At 55.3% G+C, this 13,467-nt stretch overlaps 3 protein-coding genes across 4 annotated transcripts; 1 reads left to right on the top strand and 2 right to left on the bottom strand.

Moving 5' to 3' along the window:
- Positions 1 to 1,588: 1,588 nt before the first annotated feature.
- On the top strand, positions 1,589 to 6,451 carry TM7SF2 (transmembrane 7 superfamily member 2). Of its 2 annotated transcripts, none has more exons than XM_043969889.1 (11): positions 1,589 to 1,607; positions 2,215 to 2,288; positions 2,759 to 2,955; positions 3,047 to 3,101; positions 3,536 to 3,730; positions 3,839 to 3,942; positions 4,878 to 5,000; positions 5,191 to 5,359; positions 5,563 to 5,643; positions 5,730 to 5,852; positions 6,049 to 6,451. In XM_043969889.1, the coding sequence occupies exons 2-11, from the start codon at positions 2,231 to 2,233 to the stop codon at positions 6,207 to 6,209; spliced, it is 1,266 nt and encodes a 421-aa protein (XP_043825824.1). In that variant the 5' UTR covers positions 1,589 to 1,607; positions 2,215 to 2,230; the 3' UTR covers positions 6,210 to 6,451. The 2 variants fall into 2 exon arrangements, with proteins under 2 accessions (XP_043825824.1, XP_043825823.1); XM_043969888.1 differs by lacking the exon at positions 1,589 to 1,607 and adding an exon at positions 2,041 to 2,059.
- Positions 6,452 to 6,533: 82 nt separating this feature from the next.
- ZNHIT2 (zinc finger HIT-type containing 2) lies at positions 6,534 to 7,828 on the bottom strand. Its single transcript, XM_043971812.1, has one exon. The coding sequence runs from the start codon at positions 7,729 to 7,731 to the stop codon at positions 6,580 to 6,582; it is 1,152 nt and encodes a 383-aa protein (XP_043827747.1). The 5' UTR covers positions 7,732 to 7,828; the 3' UTR covers positions 6,534 to 6,579.
- Positions 7,829 to 9,710: 1,882 nt separating this feature from the next.
- FAU (FAU ubiquitin like and ribosomal protein S30 fusion) lies at positions 9,711 to 13,377 on the bottom strand. Its single transcript, XM_043971814.1, has 5 exons — positions 13,227 to 13,377; positions 12,950 to 13,032; positions 12,607 to 12,751; positions 10,331 to 10,386; positions 9,711 to 9,876 (listed from the first exon to the last, which is right to left on the bottom strand). The coding sequence occupies exons 2-5, from the start codon at positions 13,022 to 13,024 to the stop codon at positions 9,751 to 9,753; spliced, it is 402 nt and encodes a 133-aa protein (XP_043827749.1). The 5' UTR covers positions 13,025 to 13,032; positions 13,227 to 13,377; the 3' UTR covers positions 9,711 to 9,750.
- Positions 13,378 to 13,467: the final 90 nt, after the last annotated feature.

The following is a 13,467-nucleotide window of genomic DNA, read 5'->3' as shown; positions in this document are numbered from 1 at the left end:
CCTCATCAAAAAAAAGAACAAAAACACAAGAGTGAAAAGAGTTTCTGTCCTCAAGCAGCTTACAGTGTAAAGGGAGAAAAATCTAATTAGGATAAACAGGCCAAATAACCAGGCAGTTGGGGAGATCGATGCCAGCTGCCACCATAGGCATGTGGCTGTGGAGGGTTAGGGATGCTTGCCTGTCTTTCTGTTTTCAATGTAGTCCTTAGGGAGAAAAGACGGTAGGCTGTGAAGTTCCTCATTCAGTGGGGGTGGGGGGTTGGGGGGGCTGGCCAGCTCTTGGAATACAGAGGGCTCTGAGTTCAGGTTGGTGAGGAGGCTTCTCTACAGGTCAGAAAGGGCGGCCTTGGAGTCAACAAGCATTTATGAAGCAGCTACTGTGTGCTGGGCACAGGGCTAATGACATACACTCTGTTCTCCAGCCAAAGAAAGGGGAGCACAGCAGGTCCCACTGAGTCTACCACGTCCCCCTCTGAAGAGGTGGTGACTCTGGGTTCCTGAAGGCCGAATAGGCAAAGCCCAAGCTCAGAGAGGCTCTACCAGGCCCTCCCCAAGAGCAGGGATGGGACAAGAACCAAATGCTTCCTGCTTGTGAAATGAGAAAATGGGCTTGGACAGGGCACGTGACTTACCCAGGGTCATGCAGCTAGGCTAGGAAGGGCTTTGAATGCCAAGCAGAGCATTTTGTATTTGACCCCCCAGAAGTGCCATGATCAGACCTGCACTTTGAACTGATGGGGTGTGAATACAGGTAGTACTTTTTCATTTTTCTTGAAGGTTTTTTGTTGTATTCCCCCCACAAACATGACTAATATGGAAATCAGTTTTGCATGACTACCCATGAATAACCTGTCAAATTGCTTGCCCTCTCAATGAGGAAGGGAGAAAATTGGGCACTCAGTTTTAAAAATGAATGTTAAAAATTGTTGGGGGGTTTTTGGTTTTGTTTTTGTTTTTTGAGAGGCAATGAGGGTTAAGTGACTTGCCCAGGGTCACACAGCTAGTAAGTGTTAGGTGTCTGAGGCCGGCTTTGAACTCAGGCCCTCCTGAATCCAGGGCCAGTGCTTTATCCACTGTGACACCTAGCTGCCCCCAAAATTGTTTTTATGTATAATGGCGGAGAGGATAAAATACTAAACATTAAAAGAAAAATGACTTTGGTGGCAGGGAGGAAGGCAGACTGGTGTGGGGAGAGGCTGGAGGCAGGCGGACTTCCCAGCATCGTCAGCGAGGAGGGGAAGACCTTGCCAAAGTGATAACATCAGAGGTGCCGCAAAGGTGCAATCGAGAGCCCTTGGCATCATGTGGGGTTTGAGGGTGAGAGCGGATGGAGAGCCCAGGCCAATGGCGTTGCCCGCTACGGTCATAGGGAAGGGAAAGGAGCCCTTACTGTGTGCCAAGAGCAGCGCTCTTTACAATGATTATTTCATTTGATCCCCGCAACCACCGCGTAGGGAAACTGAGGCAGAGATTAAGTGACTCGCCCAGAGCCACACTGCAAGTAACTGTCTGGGGCCGGATTTAAACTCGGGTCTTCCTGACTCCCGGCCCAGCGCTCTATTGAGCACGTCGCCATTTTACCGATGGGCCACCCGAGCCGGGGAGAGGTGAGGCAGTTACCGGATGTCAAGGGTCTAGTGTCAATGTCAAACGGCAGCGTTAAATGTCAGAGGTAGGGTTCGAACCCACCTCCGTCCGGCGTCCCAGGCCACTTTGCCCCGGTCCGGCTGCCCTTCGGGCGCGGGGAGCGGGGAGCTCGGCTCAGGTCCGGATGGACGGCCCGGCCGACCAACCTGGCCAGCCCGAAGCGGGGCACGCAGGTAGCGAGAAGGACTGGCAGGAGCAGGTGCGGGGCGGGCCTGGGGGCGGGGGCGCTGTTCACCCCCACCAATCTCAGCCGGACGGCGAGGCCGGCAGGTCCGGAGCCCAGCCCTGCCTCCGCCCCTACCGGGCGGCGATTGGCTGACGGGTGACCAGGGCCCCGAGGATTGGAGGCAGGGGTGTGGGAGGAGGGTGGCCAGGCAGGGATGAGCAGGGGCCGGGACGGGGAGATTGGGAGGTGCGGAGGAGCCCCTGCCCCTGCCCAGCAGCCGCTGGGTCAGCTCTCCGGAGGGCGAAAGGGGAGGCGGGCACTTGCCTGTCAGCTGTCCTCGGCTTGCCCCCTCCGCGCCCTCTGCCTCGCTTAGCCTGGGGCCCTTTGTCTTTCTCTCTCAGGCCCAGATCCAGAACCATGGCTCATGAGCAAACTCCCCTGCGCCCGGACGAACTCGAATTCGGGGGGCCCCTGGGTAAGGATAGGACCGGCTCGGGGAGCAGGGTAGGAACTGGAAGCGGGGTCCCTGGGTAAGGAGGCGAGCCAGCTGACAGAGGCTGGTGGATCTCCCGGGCAGGGCAGGATTTCTGCAGCTGGAGTTTTGGCGGGGCAGTGGGGGGTGGGGTCCTTGGGTAAGGATCAGACAGGCTGAGGGGCAGGGCTAGGGTGCTGGAGCTTAAATTTTGGAGGTCTCTGGGTAAGGAGGCAGGCCAGCTGACAGAGACAGGTGGATCTCCTGGGCAGGGCAAGATTTCTGTGTCCAGAATTTAGGGGGCCCTTGGTAAAGCCCTGGGTTGGCTGGGAGGGCCCTTGGGGAGCAGGACAGGCTGTTGCAGTTGGAGTTTGGGGAGCCCTGGGTAAGGGGCTGTGCTGGCAGGAGAGGGGTGGTGTGGGTGGGAACCCGTGGGAGCAGGACAGAGCCTCTGGAGTTGCTTCTCCCTGCAGGGACTGTGGCTATGCTGCTGCTACTCCCTGTCACCCTCTTCTACCTGCTCCTCACCTGCCACTCGGGCCCCTGCAGCCTGCTCAGCCTGCCCTCCGAGCTGCCCCCAACGTCTGCTTTCTGGAATCCATGGGCTCTGATGCTGCTGCTGCTCTGGCTGGGGCTGCAGGCCACACTGTACCTGCTGCCCATAGGCAAGGTGAGGAGCAGAGCCCAGGAGGAAGAGAGCGATCAGGCCGATGTGGGTGGAGGGAGCCAGGGTCCTCAGAGCTGATTTTTGTCCTCTGCAGGTATCTAAAGGCATGATGCTGAAGGACAAGAGCCACCTGCAATATCCAATTAATGGTGCCAATCTACCCCTTCCCTAGACTCACTCATCCCATCTCCTCAACTAGGCCTGGCCACACTCTGTGCCAAAGAAAGGGGGTTGGGGGGAGTACAGGCCCAGCCTTCCCTGCCCCCATTGCCCCTCTGTAAGATGGGCTTCTACTCCTAGGCCAGGAGGGGAATCCATCCTTGGAAAGTGGCCTGCACCCCAGCTTAGGTATTGACTCCCCCTCAAAATAGGTGCAGATCCTGTGTCTGAGACACTGCCCCACATAAGACACCTCTCATTCAGCCTTAGGTGCCCTGGTTAGGCCCCCAAGAACTGTGGAGAGGCAGACTTCCACGATGGCTGTGGGCCTGGACCTTGGGGGGAGGGTGCTGGCGGAGCTGGGCTCGGCCTTTCTGAGCAGGATAGGCTTTTGTCCTGAGGCTCCCCCCCCTTTCTTTTCAAGGGTTCCAGTGCCTGGGGCTGACAACTCTGCTGGTGGGGCTGGGGCTGGCAGGGGGTCTGCCCTTGGGAAGCCTCTCGGAGCTGCTCCTGCCGCTGGCTTCTGCAGCCACAGCTCTAGCCTTCGTCCTCAGCTTCCTCCTCTATGTCAAGTCCTTCACGGTGCCCCCCTCTGCCCTTGCCCCTGGGGGGAATTCAGGTGAGACCTTAGTGACTTAGTCACTTGGAGGGACAGAGACTGACTGGACCCTCAGTGGGGTCTGGAACAGGTGCTTAGTAAACACCTCACCTTGACTTCCTGTTCTAGGTAACATCATCTATGACTTCTTCCTTGGCCGAGAACTCAACCCCCGATTTGGATCCTTTGACCTCAAGTATTTCTGTGAGCTTCGTCCAGGGATGATTGGTTGGGTAAGGGCTAGCTCGGGCCAACACTGAGGCCAAAGAAGGCTTTAAAACATCTGAGTGAGCTTGGGCATGTTATAGGGCTGAGGAATTTTCAGCTAGGTGGTGCCACAGAGGGATAAAGTGCCAGGTTTGGAGTCGGGAAGACTCATCTTTCTGAGTTCCAACCTGGCCTCAGACATTTCCTACCTGTGTGACCCTGGATAAGTCACTTCCCCTGGCAGCCTCAGTTTCCTCGTCTGTAAAATGAGCTGGAGGGAAATGGCCAACCAGGATCTTGCTAAGAAGACCCCAAACGGGGTCACAAGTCAGACACAACCAAAAGGACCAAACAACATGTCGTCCTCAGTGATCATAAACTCAGCCACACAATTGTCATAGGAATCTCAGCCGGGTGCCCTTTGCCTCGGGTTTCCTAATGTGCCTCCCGTGCCTCTGCTCTGGTAACATTCAGATGATCTGTCCTGTTGCGACTGGATTTGTGGGGGAGGAAAAGGAGATTAACGGAGAGGAGGTGGAGGTGGGGACAGAATGCAGGGAGAAATTCCAGAGCAGAGGAGATAAAGTGCTGGGATGAGCAGTCCAGCCTGGGGCCATCACAACAGTTAACACTTACACAGGCCTGCCCTGTGCCAGGCACAGCTAAGGAAAGGCAGGTGCTGGTAGGATCCCCGTTTTACAGTTAAGGAAACTAAGGCAGACAAGGTTTGTTTGACTTGCCCAGGATCATACAGCTTGTCCGTGTCTGAAGCTGGATCTGAACTCGGGTCTTCTTGACTCTGGGCCTTGGCTGCCAGATTCTTTCCTGATGCCTTTGGATTGAGCCCAGGGTGCTTAGAGCAGGTCCTCAGGGTCTGAAGTGTGAGCTGACTACACTACAGGAAACAGACTGGGGTCAGGGCAGCTCCAACCCAAGCTGAGCTTTCCTCCTCTCTGCTTAGGCCCTGATTAACCTGGCCCTGCTGTTGCGTGAGGCTGAGCGCCAGGGGGGTTGGCCGTCCTTGGCCATGGGGCTGGTCAATGCCTTCCAGCTTCTCTACGTGGTAGACGCACTCTGGAATGAGGTGAGCACAATGGAGATGGGGCCCTATAATTACTAACAGTAACAATGACACCGTCCTATTTGATCCCTGGGAGGTGGGTGGTCGATGATCCTTGGGGAAGGGATGTAGGGAGCATGGCCTAGAAGAGGCAGTACAAGGCACATGGGGGCGGGGAAGAATTCTCTCAGACTCTGATGACCATTCCTAACAGGAGGCAATTCTCACCACCATGGACATCATCCATGACGGCTTTGGCTTCATGCTGGCTTTTGGGGACCTGGCCTGGGTCCCCTTCATCTACAGTCTTCAAGCCCAGTTCCTTCTGAATCATCCCCAGTCTTTGGAGTTGCCTGTGGCTGGGGCCATCTGTCTGCTATTTGGTTAGTTAACAGGGAAGGGCTTAGAGGAATTGGGAGACCTGGATCCTCGTCCCAGTTCTAACTGGGGGGCCTTGGTACCCTCGTCTGGACAATGAAGTGCTTGGAGATGTTTGAGGCTGCTCCGGGGGCATGTGGAACCGGTGCTGGGCCAGGAGTAAGACTCATCTCAGATCCATTCACCTCTGGCCTTTTGACTCCCACAGCCATTGGCTACTTTATCTTCCGTGGGGCCAACACACAGAAAAATACCTTTCGGAGGAACCCTTCTGACCCCAGTGTGGCTGGTGAGTCGGGGCCTAGGGACATGCGGAGTGTGCTGGGACAGTCTGGGCTTCTGCATTTGACCTCCGGTTCCCTTCATCTACTACAGGGCTGGAGACCATCCCCACAGCTACTGGGCGGCGCCTGCTAGTGTCAGGGTGGTGGGGTATGGTGCGGCACCCCAACTACCTCGGAGACCTCATCATGGCTCTGGCCTGGTCTCTGCCCTGCGGTGAGTTGGCTGAGATGAGAAGAAAGGCTGGGCTGCCGGGGGTCAGGGTGAGATGGGTACACTGGGAGAGGCCTCAGACTCTTGATTCCAGATGGAGTGGAGAAAGGGGGGCTAGGGAGGTGGACAGGGTTTGAGGAGGGAGTGAGAGTTCAGATGACCTCCCATGGGAACTGAAGCCATCCCCCTCCCCTGGCAGGGGTGACACACCTGCTTCCCTACTTCTATGTTTTCTACTTTACCATCTTGCTGGTGCACCGAGAGGACCGGGATGAGCGCCAGTGTCTCCAGAAGTACGGCCTGGCCTGGCGGGAATACTGTGCTCGGGTGCCCTACCGTATAGTGCCCTATGTCTACTGACGAAGGAACAAGGCTGGGGCACCCACCCTCTGCTCTCCTTCCTAGACAGCATGGCCAGTTTTTAAAAGACTGGGTTTCGATCCTCCCAAGAAATGCCCACCCACCCACTGCCCCCAGCGTCTCGGGCCAACTCCAAGCCTGGGGATGCCTCTGGCCCTGGGGGCCCCCTTTGGGGCTGGACAGCCTCGGGAATCACTGTGGTTCCTCCCAGGGGAGGGGGACCCTCAGAATAGAACTCTGCCCAAGGCCTCGTGCAGTCTGGTGGTCATTCCCTGCGCCGGGGGTGGAGTGGGGTGGGCAGGACACACACACACACACAGGAGCTACTCAGTCTCCAGGGGGCTTTATTCGGGCAGGGGCGGGGGCGCCTTTAGGCCAGCTCCTGGATCAGGGTCCTGGGGGCTGGGGGGCGCGGGCCCCCCCACAGGCGCTCCAGCTCTGCGCTCAGCGTCTCCACCCGGCCGGCCTCCTCCTCCTCTGCGCGGTACTCGTGGGCGCAGTCCAGGGCCAGCGGTGTGAGCGCGTCCTCGTGCTCGTTGGTCCACGACAGCAGGTACTGGCACTTCTTGCGCGCTCGGTAGAGGCGTTCACGCAGCTCGCCCGCCGGCACCAGGCTGCGCGCACGCCCGAATGCGCGCGCCATCTGCGCCAGCGCCGCCAGCGTGTAGCCCTTCTGCGCACCAGGGAGCGCGCTCTCACCCAGCAGAAGGCGCGCGGCCTCGCGCATGGCGCCCCGTGCGCCCAAGGGCCCTGGCGGGTGTGCGCCAGCTCGCAGCGCATGCGCGGCTGCGTGCAGGGCCTCGCGTGTGGAGCGGAAGGCCTGGCGGGCGCCAAGTGCGCCTGCCACCCCTAGCATGGTGGAGCAAAGGTCCGGCAGCAGTTCCGGGTCGTCATCCAGGCCGCCATGGTAGAGGCCCTGCGCATGCGCGTAGGCGAAGAGCACGTTGGGCAGCTGGAAGCACAGCAGGGGCGAGGGCACGCGGCCACCGCTGAGACGTGCCAGGGCGGGGATGTTGCTGGGCACGGGTGGGGGTGCAGTCATGGGCTCGGGCACGTCCTGGGAGGCGGGGGCAGGATCAGGCGGGGGTGCGGGCTCCTCAGCGCCTTCCTCGCGCACGCGCAGCTCCTCCAGCAGCGGCGCACGCGCCCCTCCGCGCCACCACCAAGGCCGCCATGGCGGCAGCAGCCGGCCGGCTTCGCCTCTGTTTAGGAGTCGCTCGAAGGCCGCCTTCTCGGCGGGCTGCAGCCGCTCCCACAGGCCGCCCAGGCCCTGGTGCTCCTCCGACGCCTCGGCATCGCGCTGCTGCCGCAGCCGGCGCAGAGCGCCCGCCAGACGGCTGGGCGAGGCGGTGCGGCCGCGGAGCTCGCCCAGCACCTGATCCCGGTAGAAGGCCTCGGCGCACGCTCCGTGCGCCCGGTAGCAGGGCAGCGAGCAGTAGGGCACGTTGCAGCGGGGGCAGGTGTAGCGTGCCGGCCTCGCCTCGTCGGGGGGACACTGGCCGCACAGCCCCGCGGGCTCCATGGCAACAGCCTTGGCTAGGCCTGGAAGTGCCGCCCGCTGCTTTCCGCCCGGTCTCTTGACACTTCCGCTGGCGCCACGCCTAGCTCCGTGGTCGTGCGAAGCCCCGCCTCCGCCCTTCCGCCGCGCTCCGATTGGCTCTTGAAGCTTGGTGGGCGGGATCGAGCAGGCTCCTTGGCGCTGCGAGCGCGGACGGGCGGGGGTGGCCCCCATTCCCAGCAGAACTTAACCAGAATCCCCTCCAGCGTTCGAGCCTCCGACCTCGGGCTTTGAAAGCCTTCTCAGATGGGAAACGCTCTGGGAAAGAAGCCCAGACCTCCCGTGTCCACCCTTGGGACCACGGAGAGCAGTTCGAATGTCCCTTCCTGGACGTGCCTGCGCGCCCCCGGAGCTTTCCCTTGTATCAAACATGAAACTGACCGGGTCTGGGAGCACGCGCGTTCATTCCCAGGAGAGGGGCAGGTCGCCGGGATCTTAACCCTGGGCGCCTAACAATTTATGTTGCTGTAATCTCGCTTACTGCCTTCCTGCCTCTTCAGGTTTCATACGTGAAGCCCTCCTTGGTTTCTTAGGATTTTTACATTCATTTAACAGGCAGCTAATGATACGTTGGATATAGTACCTGGACTCAGACCTCAGTTCAAATGTGACCTCAGACATTTACTGGTTGTGTGACCCTGGACACGTTTTCCTCGTTCTGTAAAATGAGCTGGAGAAGGAAATGGCAAACCACTCTCTGCCAAGAAAACCAGTCTGATATGACTGGGCAGCAACACAAATATTCACATATTATTGAATAGGTGCTTCATCTGGGGGCGCCAATTGTTTCTAGTTCTCTGCTACCAAAATTTGGTGAATAGTTGTAATCCTCAGCCTTCTTGGCTTCCTAAACTGATGCAGCCAAGACTGGGGACAGTGAGACTTTCCTGGGGCCTGTTATCAGCAATTCCATGTTCAACTTGCAGTCCACTAACCCCGCTCCCCCATGTTTTTTCAGGTGTTAACAGCTCCCTCACTCTAGTTTGCTAATCTTATAAACCTGGTTAAAGACTTATTCCTGTCACCCATCAGCTGCTCCAAGGCCGGTGCAGTGCCAGGAGTCCTGGATCTGGATCCTTGCTGACATAGCCATACAACTAAATAGGCTATTGGGGGCTCGCCCTTAAGTCAAGCCTAATAGGATTAGGATTTGAACTCAAATCTAATTTAAGACTCTAGCCTTCCTTTCACCACATCGGAATAGAGTAGATTAAGTGCACCCAACATCCTTCTGTGGAACTCACCTTCTCAAGTCAGCCCTTTCTCAATACGGAGGGAGCAGAAGTGAGGACACCAGATGAAGCCAGCTCTCTCCCAGCTCCATTGCTCCCATTTCCCTACTGCTTTAAGATCAACAAAACACCTTTCCCACTGAAGTAGGTAAAACAAATCTGACTGCTTTAGCAATTAGAAGTTTAGGTTGAGAAGTGGGTTGTCCAGGGTAACTGATACTGGATTGGACTTTTGTAGAGCAGGGCTCCACTTTGTTTTGTTAATGTTTTTGTTTTGTTTGCTGAGGCAATTGGGGTTAAGTGACTTGCTCAAGGTCACCACCTAGCTGCCCCTGTTTTGTTAATGTTTTTTTAACTAATCTGTCAAAAACTGGCAAAGGTGAGTGTAGAAATACAAATATCAGGAAATAACCTAACTCGGGAAAGCTTTAGGACAGCTTTCTCATAGCAAACCCCTCACCAGTGTGAATCATCTCCATGCTATTGTTAGTTCCCTGGTTTTTCTACTCTTTCCCCCACCTTTAAGGATAGAAAACAGGGGGCAGCTAGGTGGCACAGTGAATAAAAGCACTGGCCCTGGATTCAGGAGGACCGAGTTCAAATCCAGCCTCAGACACTTGACACTTACTAGCTGTGTGACCCTGGGGGCAAGTCACTTGACCCTCATTACCTGCCCCCCCACACACACAAACAGTTCAAGAGTCTCTTCAGTAGAGTCATAGTGGCTTTATTGAGGACAGATTACCCAGGCCTAGGAGTTGGCATTGGGGCCCTTCTTCTTGCCAAAGGTGGGCACCACATTGACAAATCGTCTGTTGTACTGCATCCTCCTCTTGGCCCGCCCTGTCTTCTTCTTCTTCTTCTCCTGCTTAGCCACCTGGAAGAAGAGAATGAGTGTAAATTCTAGGTATTTAAATGCTTGATCTTCATAGGGGTGGGAGAGTCAATTAAGAATAATTTGCCTAGGACTTAGGTTCACTTTGCACCATTAATATGAGAGCCAAAGAGCAGGGGACTCTTGTTCTTTTAATCCCCTACACTTTGTACAAAATGAGTAATGAAGGCTTGTCTATTCCCCACATAGTTAAGATATTGTCCCTGCCTTCCCAAAGCTTTGTCTTGTTAAAACAGAAAACAAGTTGTGAGAGGGGCATCACAAGGAAGCAAACAGAGAATGGAGATGAGGGAGTGAAATTCCTTTACTATGCCTGGGAAGCATCAAGCCAGCCAATGCCTAAGAGGTCTAAGCCTTCTTGAACATTCCCTCCCTTCCCCCCTCAATGGGCAGGGTGGCTTCAAGTTCAAATAGTACCACCCAGACCCTTACTCACCTTGGGAGTCTGACCCCTCACTTTTCCAGCTCGGGCCAGAGAGCCATGGACTTTACCTGAGGGGGGAAATGAGATAAATAAGTTTCCAAAGGGTCAGTGGGCAAACCAGTGGCAAAACTGCAAAATCTGGTGAGAAATTAGCCTTTAGTTCAAAGTTCCAAAAGTACCCATTTCCCTATCTTTTTTTTTTGGGGGGGGGGGGGCAGGGCAATGAGGGTTAAGTGACTTGCCCAGGGTCACACAGCTAGTGTCAAATGTCTGAGGCTGAATTTGATCTCAGGTCCTCCTGAACCCAGGGCCAGTGCTTTACCTACAGCACCACCTAGCTGCCCTTCTCACCATTGTTTTTGAGGCCTCCAAAGAGAGAGAGAGAAAAAAAAAACAAAAATAGGCCACTAAAGTTCGTGGACTTAGGAGTTAAAGGGCTTAAAGATCCTTGAACTGAGTTCATGGGGATCATAGATCTAGCTTAGTCAATGCCAATAACCACTGCACAATAACCCCATGGAAGGGATAAAATACTCTGAATCAGGCAGAAGCACCAATTTGACTAAAGGCCTAAATGTTACCATATGAAGCATTTAGCAAGCTCCAAAGATGAGCAACTGGAACTAAGTGTTCATAGTATTTGCTTAAAGATCACATCAGAAAAGGGTACAAAACAGTGAAATCACAAACGTGAGGTACAAGAGACAACCTCCAGGAAAAGGCCATGACCAAACAAGGAATAAAGAGAACAAGATAACATGGACAATATCGATCTTATAGGGGCAGCTAGGTGGCGCAGTGGATAGAGCACCGGCCCTTGGAGTCAGGAGGACCTGAGTTCAAATCCAGCCTCAGACACTTAACACTTACTAGCTGTGTGACCCTGGGTAAGTCACTTAACCTCCATTGCCTCACTAAAAATACAAAAACAAACAAAAAATATCGATCTTATAAATTAGAACTTTTTGCACAAACTTCCAATACAACAAAGGCAAGAGAGGAAGCAGTTAACTGGTGAAAAAATCTTGATAAAGTTTCAGTAATAGAAATCTGACTACCAAGCTACATGTGGAACTGATTCAAATTCTTATTTTTTTCCCGCAGGGCAATCATGGTTAAGTGACTTGCCCAGGGTCACACAGCTAGTAAGTGTTAAGTGTCTGAGGTCAAATTTGAACTCTGGTCCTCCTCCTGAATCCAGGGCCGGTGCTCTATCCACTTGGACACCTAGCTGCCCCTGATTCATATTCTTAAGACTAACAACCATTGGATAGAGCACCGGCCCTGGAGTCAGGAGTACCTGGGTTCAAATCTGGCCTCAGACACTTAATACTTACTAGCTGTGTGACCCTGGGCAAGTCACTTAACCCCAACTGCCTCACTAAAAAACAAAAACCAAAAAGACTAACAACCATTCCCCAAATGATAGTCAAAGGATATGAAGAAGCAGAACCAAAGGAATTCAAACCAAAAAGTGCCCCACACCACTAGTCATTAGAAATGCAAAGTGAACTCTTGAGATAGGCAAAATTGAAAAGATGATGGGAGAAGAGGCACAACGATGGACTTATGAGTTGGTCCAGCCAATCTGGAGAGCACTTACAGCTCGATCATGTTCCCAAGGTGGAAACCCAAGGAAACCAACACAAGCCTAGATCTAGGTATCAAAGCAAGAGGAAAAAAACCTGTATGTACAAAAATTACCTAAAGCAGTTTTTTGTGGTCGAAAGATCCACAAACTGAGATATGGCTGAACAAATCTATGGCACACGAATGTAACAGAATGCCATTATGCTTTAAGAAATTAAATTGTTTCAGACCTTAGGCAGGAACTGAGTAAAAAAAGAACCAGGAAAACAACCTACACTGTTAACACACCCTTTGTAAAAAGTAACAATTTTGAACTTTGATCAATGCAATGACCAACCATCGTTCAAGATGGTTCAGTGGATAGTGATGGGACTTGGGGACCAGAAAGTTCAACTTCATATACTTCTTACAAGTGGACAGACCCACTTCAACTCAGTATCTCAGTTTCCTCATCTGCAAAGTGCAAAAACAATACCTCCCCCTCCCAGGGTTGACAGGTTGGTAAAATAAGCTTGCTACTATTTTGATGAAACGAGTGCTGCACACCTCAGGACAGAGAGGTGAGGAGCTAAACCAGCAGGAGATGGCAAAAGGGAGAATTTGTTTTGCATTTTTTGTCACTGGCCAGGAGGATAAGCAAAAGGAACGAAAATGCTTTATAACTTGAAAAGCGTCTCCAGGGCCACGGTGCCACTTACCTCCTAGCATTCGGCCGGCCACTTCCAGAGTGGACAGCGGCTCCAACCCACACTGGTCCAAGATGGCTTCATCCTCCAGCGGGGAGCCACCTAGAAGCAGGACCTGATCCTCGGGGGCGATGCCCTCTAGGGATGCCACATGGGCCTGTAAGACAAGAACCGCGGAGCTCGGGGCTGCCCCCATCCCGGGGGCGGCGGCCTGGGGGGTGGGGTGGTCTCGGGTCAGCCCCTCCCGCCCCTCTGCACCGCCCGGTGGGGGGGGTCTCTCCCCCGGGAGAGGCAGGCGCCGGACTGAGCACTAAGGCCCGAAGCTGACCCTCGGGGGCTGCCCGGCCTCGCTTACCTTGATCTGGGCGACGGTCTCCTGCCCGGTCACCTCGAGGGTGTGTAGAGCCTGCGCGCGGACAAACAGCTGCATGGTGGCGACTGCAGGGAGACAGAAGCGGCGGCTGAGGCCCGGGAGGAAGCGGGGCGGCCCCGGCAGGGGGGCCAGCGGGGCTTGGGAGGGGCAGAGGATTGAGGTCGGGGCGGGGAAGGCCGGGCCGGACGACGGCCGGGGGCTCCGGGGCCACCTCGTGCCTCGGCCTCCCGGCTTCCCCGGCCTCGGGCCGTGCACTCACCTCGGACACGCTAGTCCTGCTTCCGCCGCGGCGAAGATGGAGACCAGAAAGAGAGCTAGGAGCCAGGGGCGCGCACGTTCGTCCTACCACGCAGTCTGCGTGCTTACGCAGACAGACGCGCACGCCGCCTTCAGCCAATCGGAACGAGCGTAAGACGCAGTGGCAGGAAGTCGCTCGTTCGAGCTGGCGCTGACTCGAGGGAGAGGGAGGCGGGGCCTGGCTCCGGGTGCGTCGGCGCCTG

This window comes from Dromiciops gliroides, chromosome 6 (assembly GCF_019393635.1).
Source record: "Dromiciops gliroides isolate mDroGli1 chromosome 6, mDroGli1.pri, whole genome shotgun sequence".
NCBI classification, from domain to species: Eukaryota; Metazoa; Chordata; class Mammalia; order Microbiotheria; family Microbiotheriidae; genus Dromiciops; species Dromiciops gliroides.
This window is presented reverse-complemented; position numbering and strand designations above follow the sequence as displayed.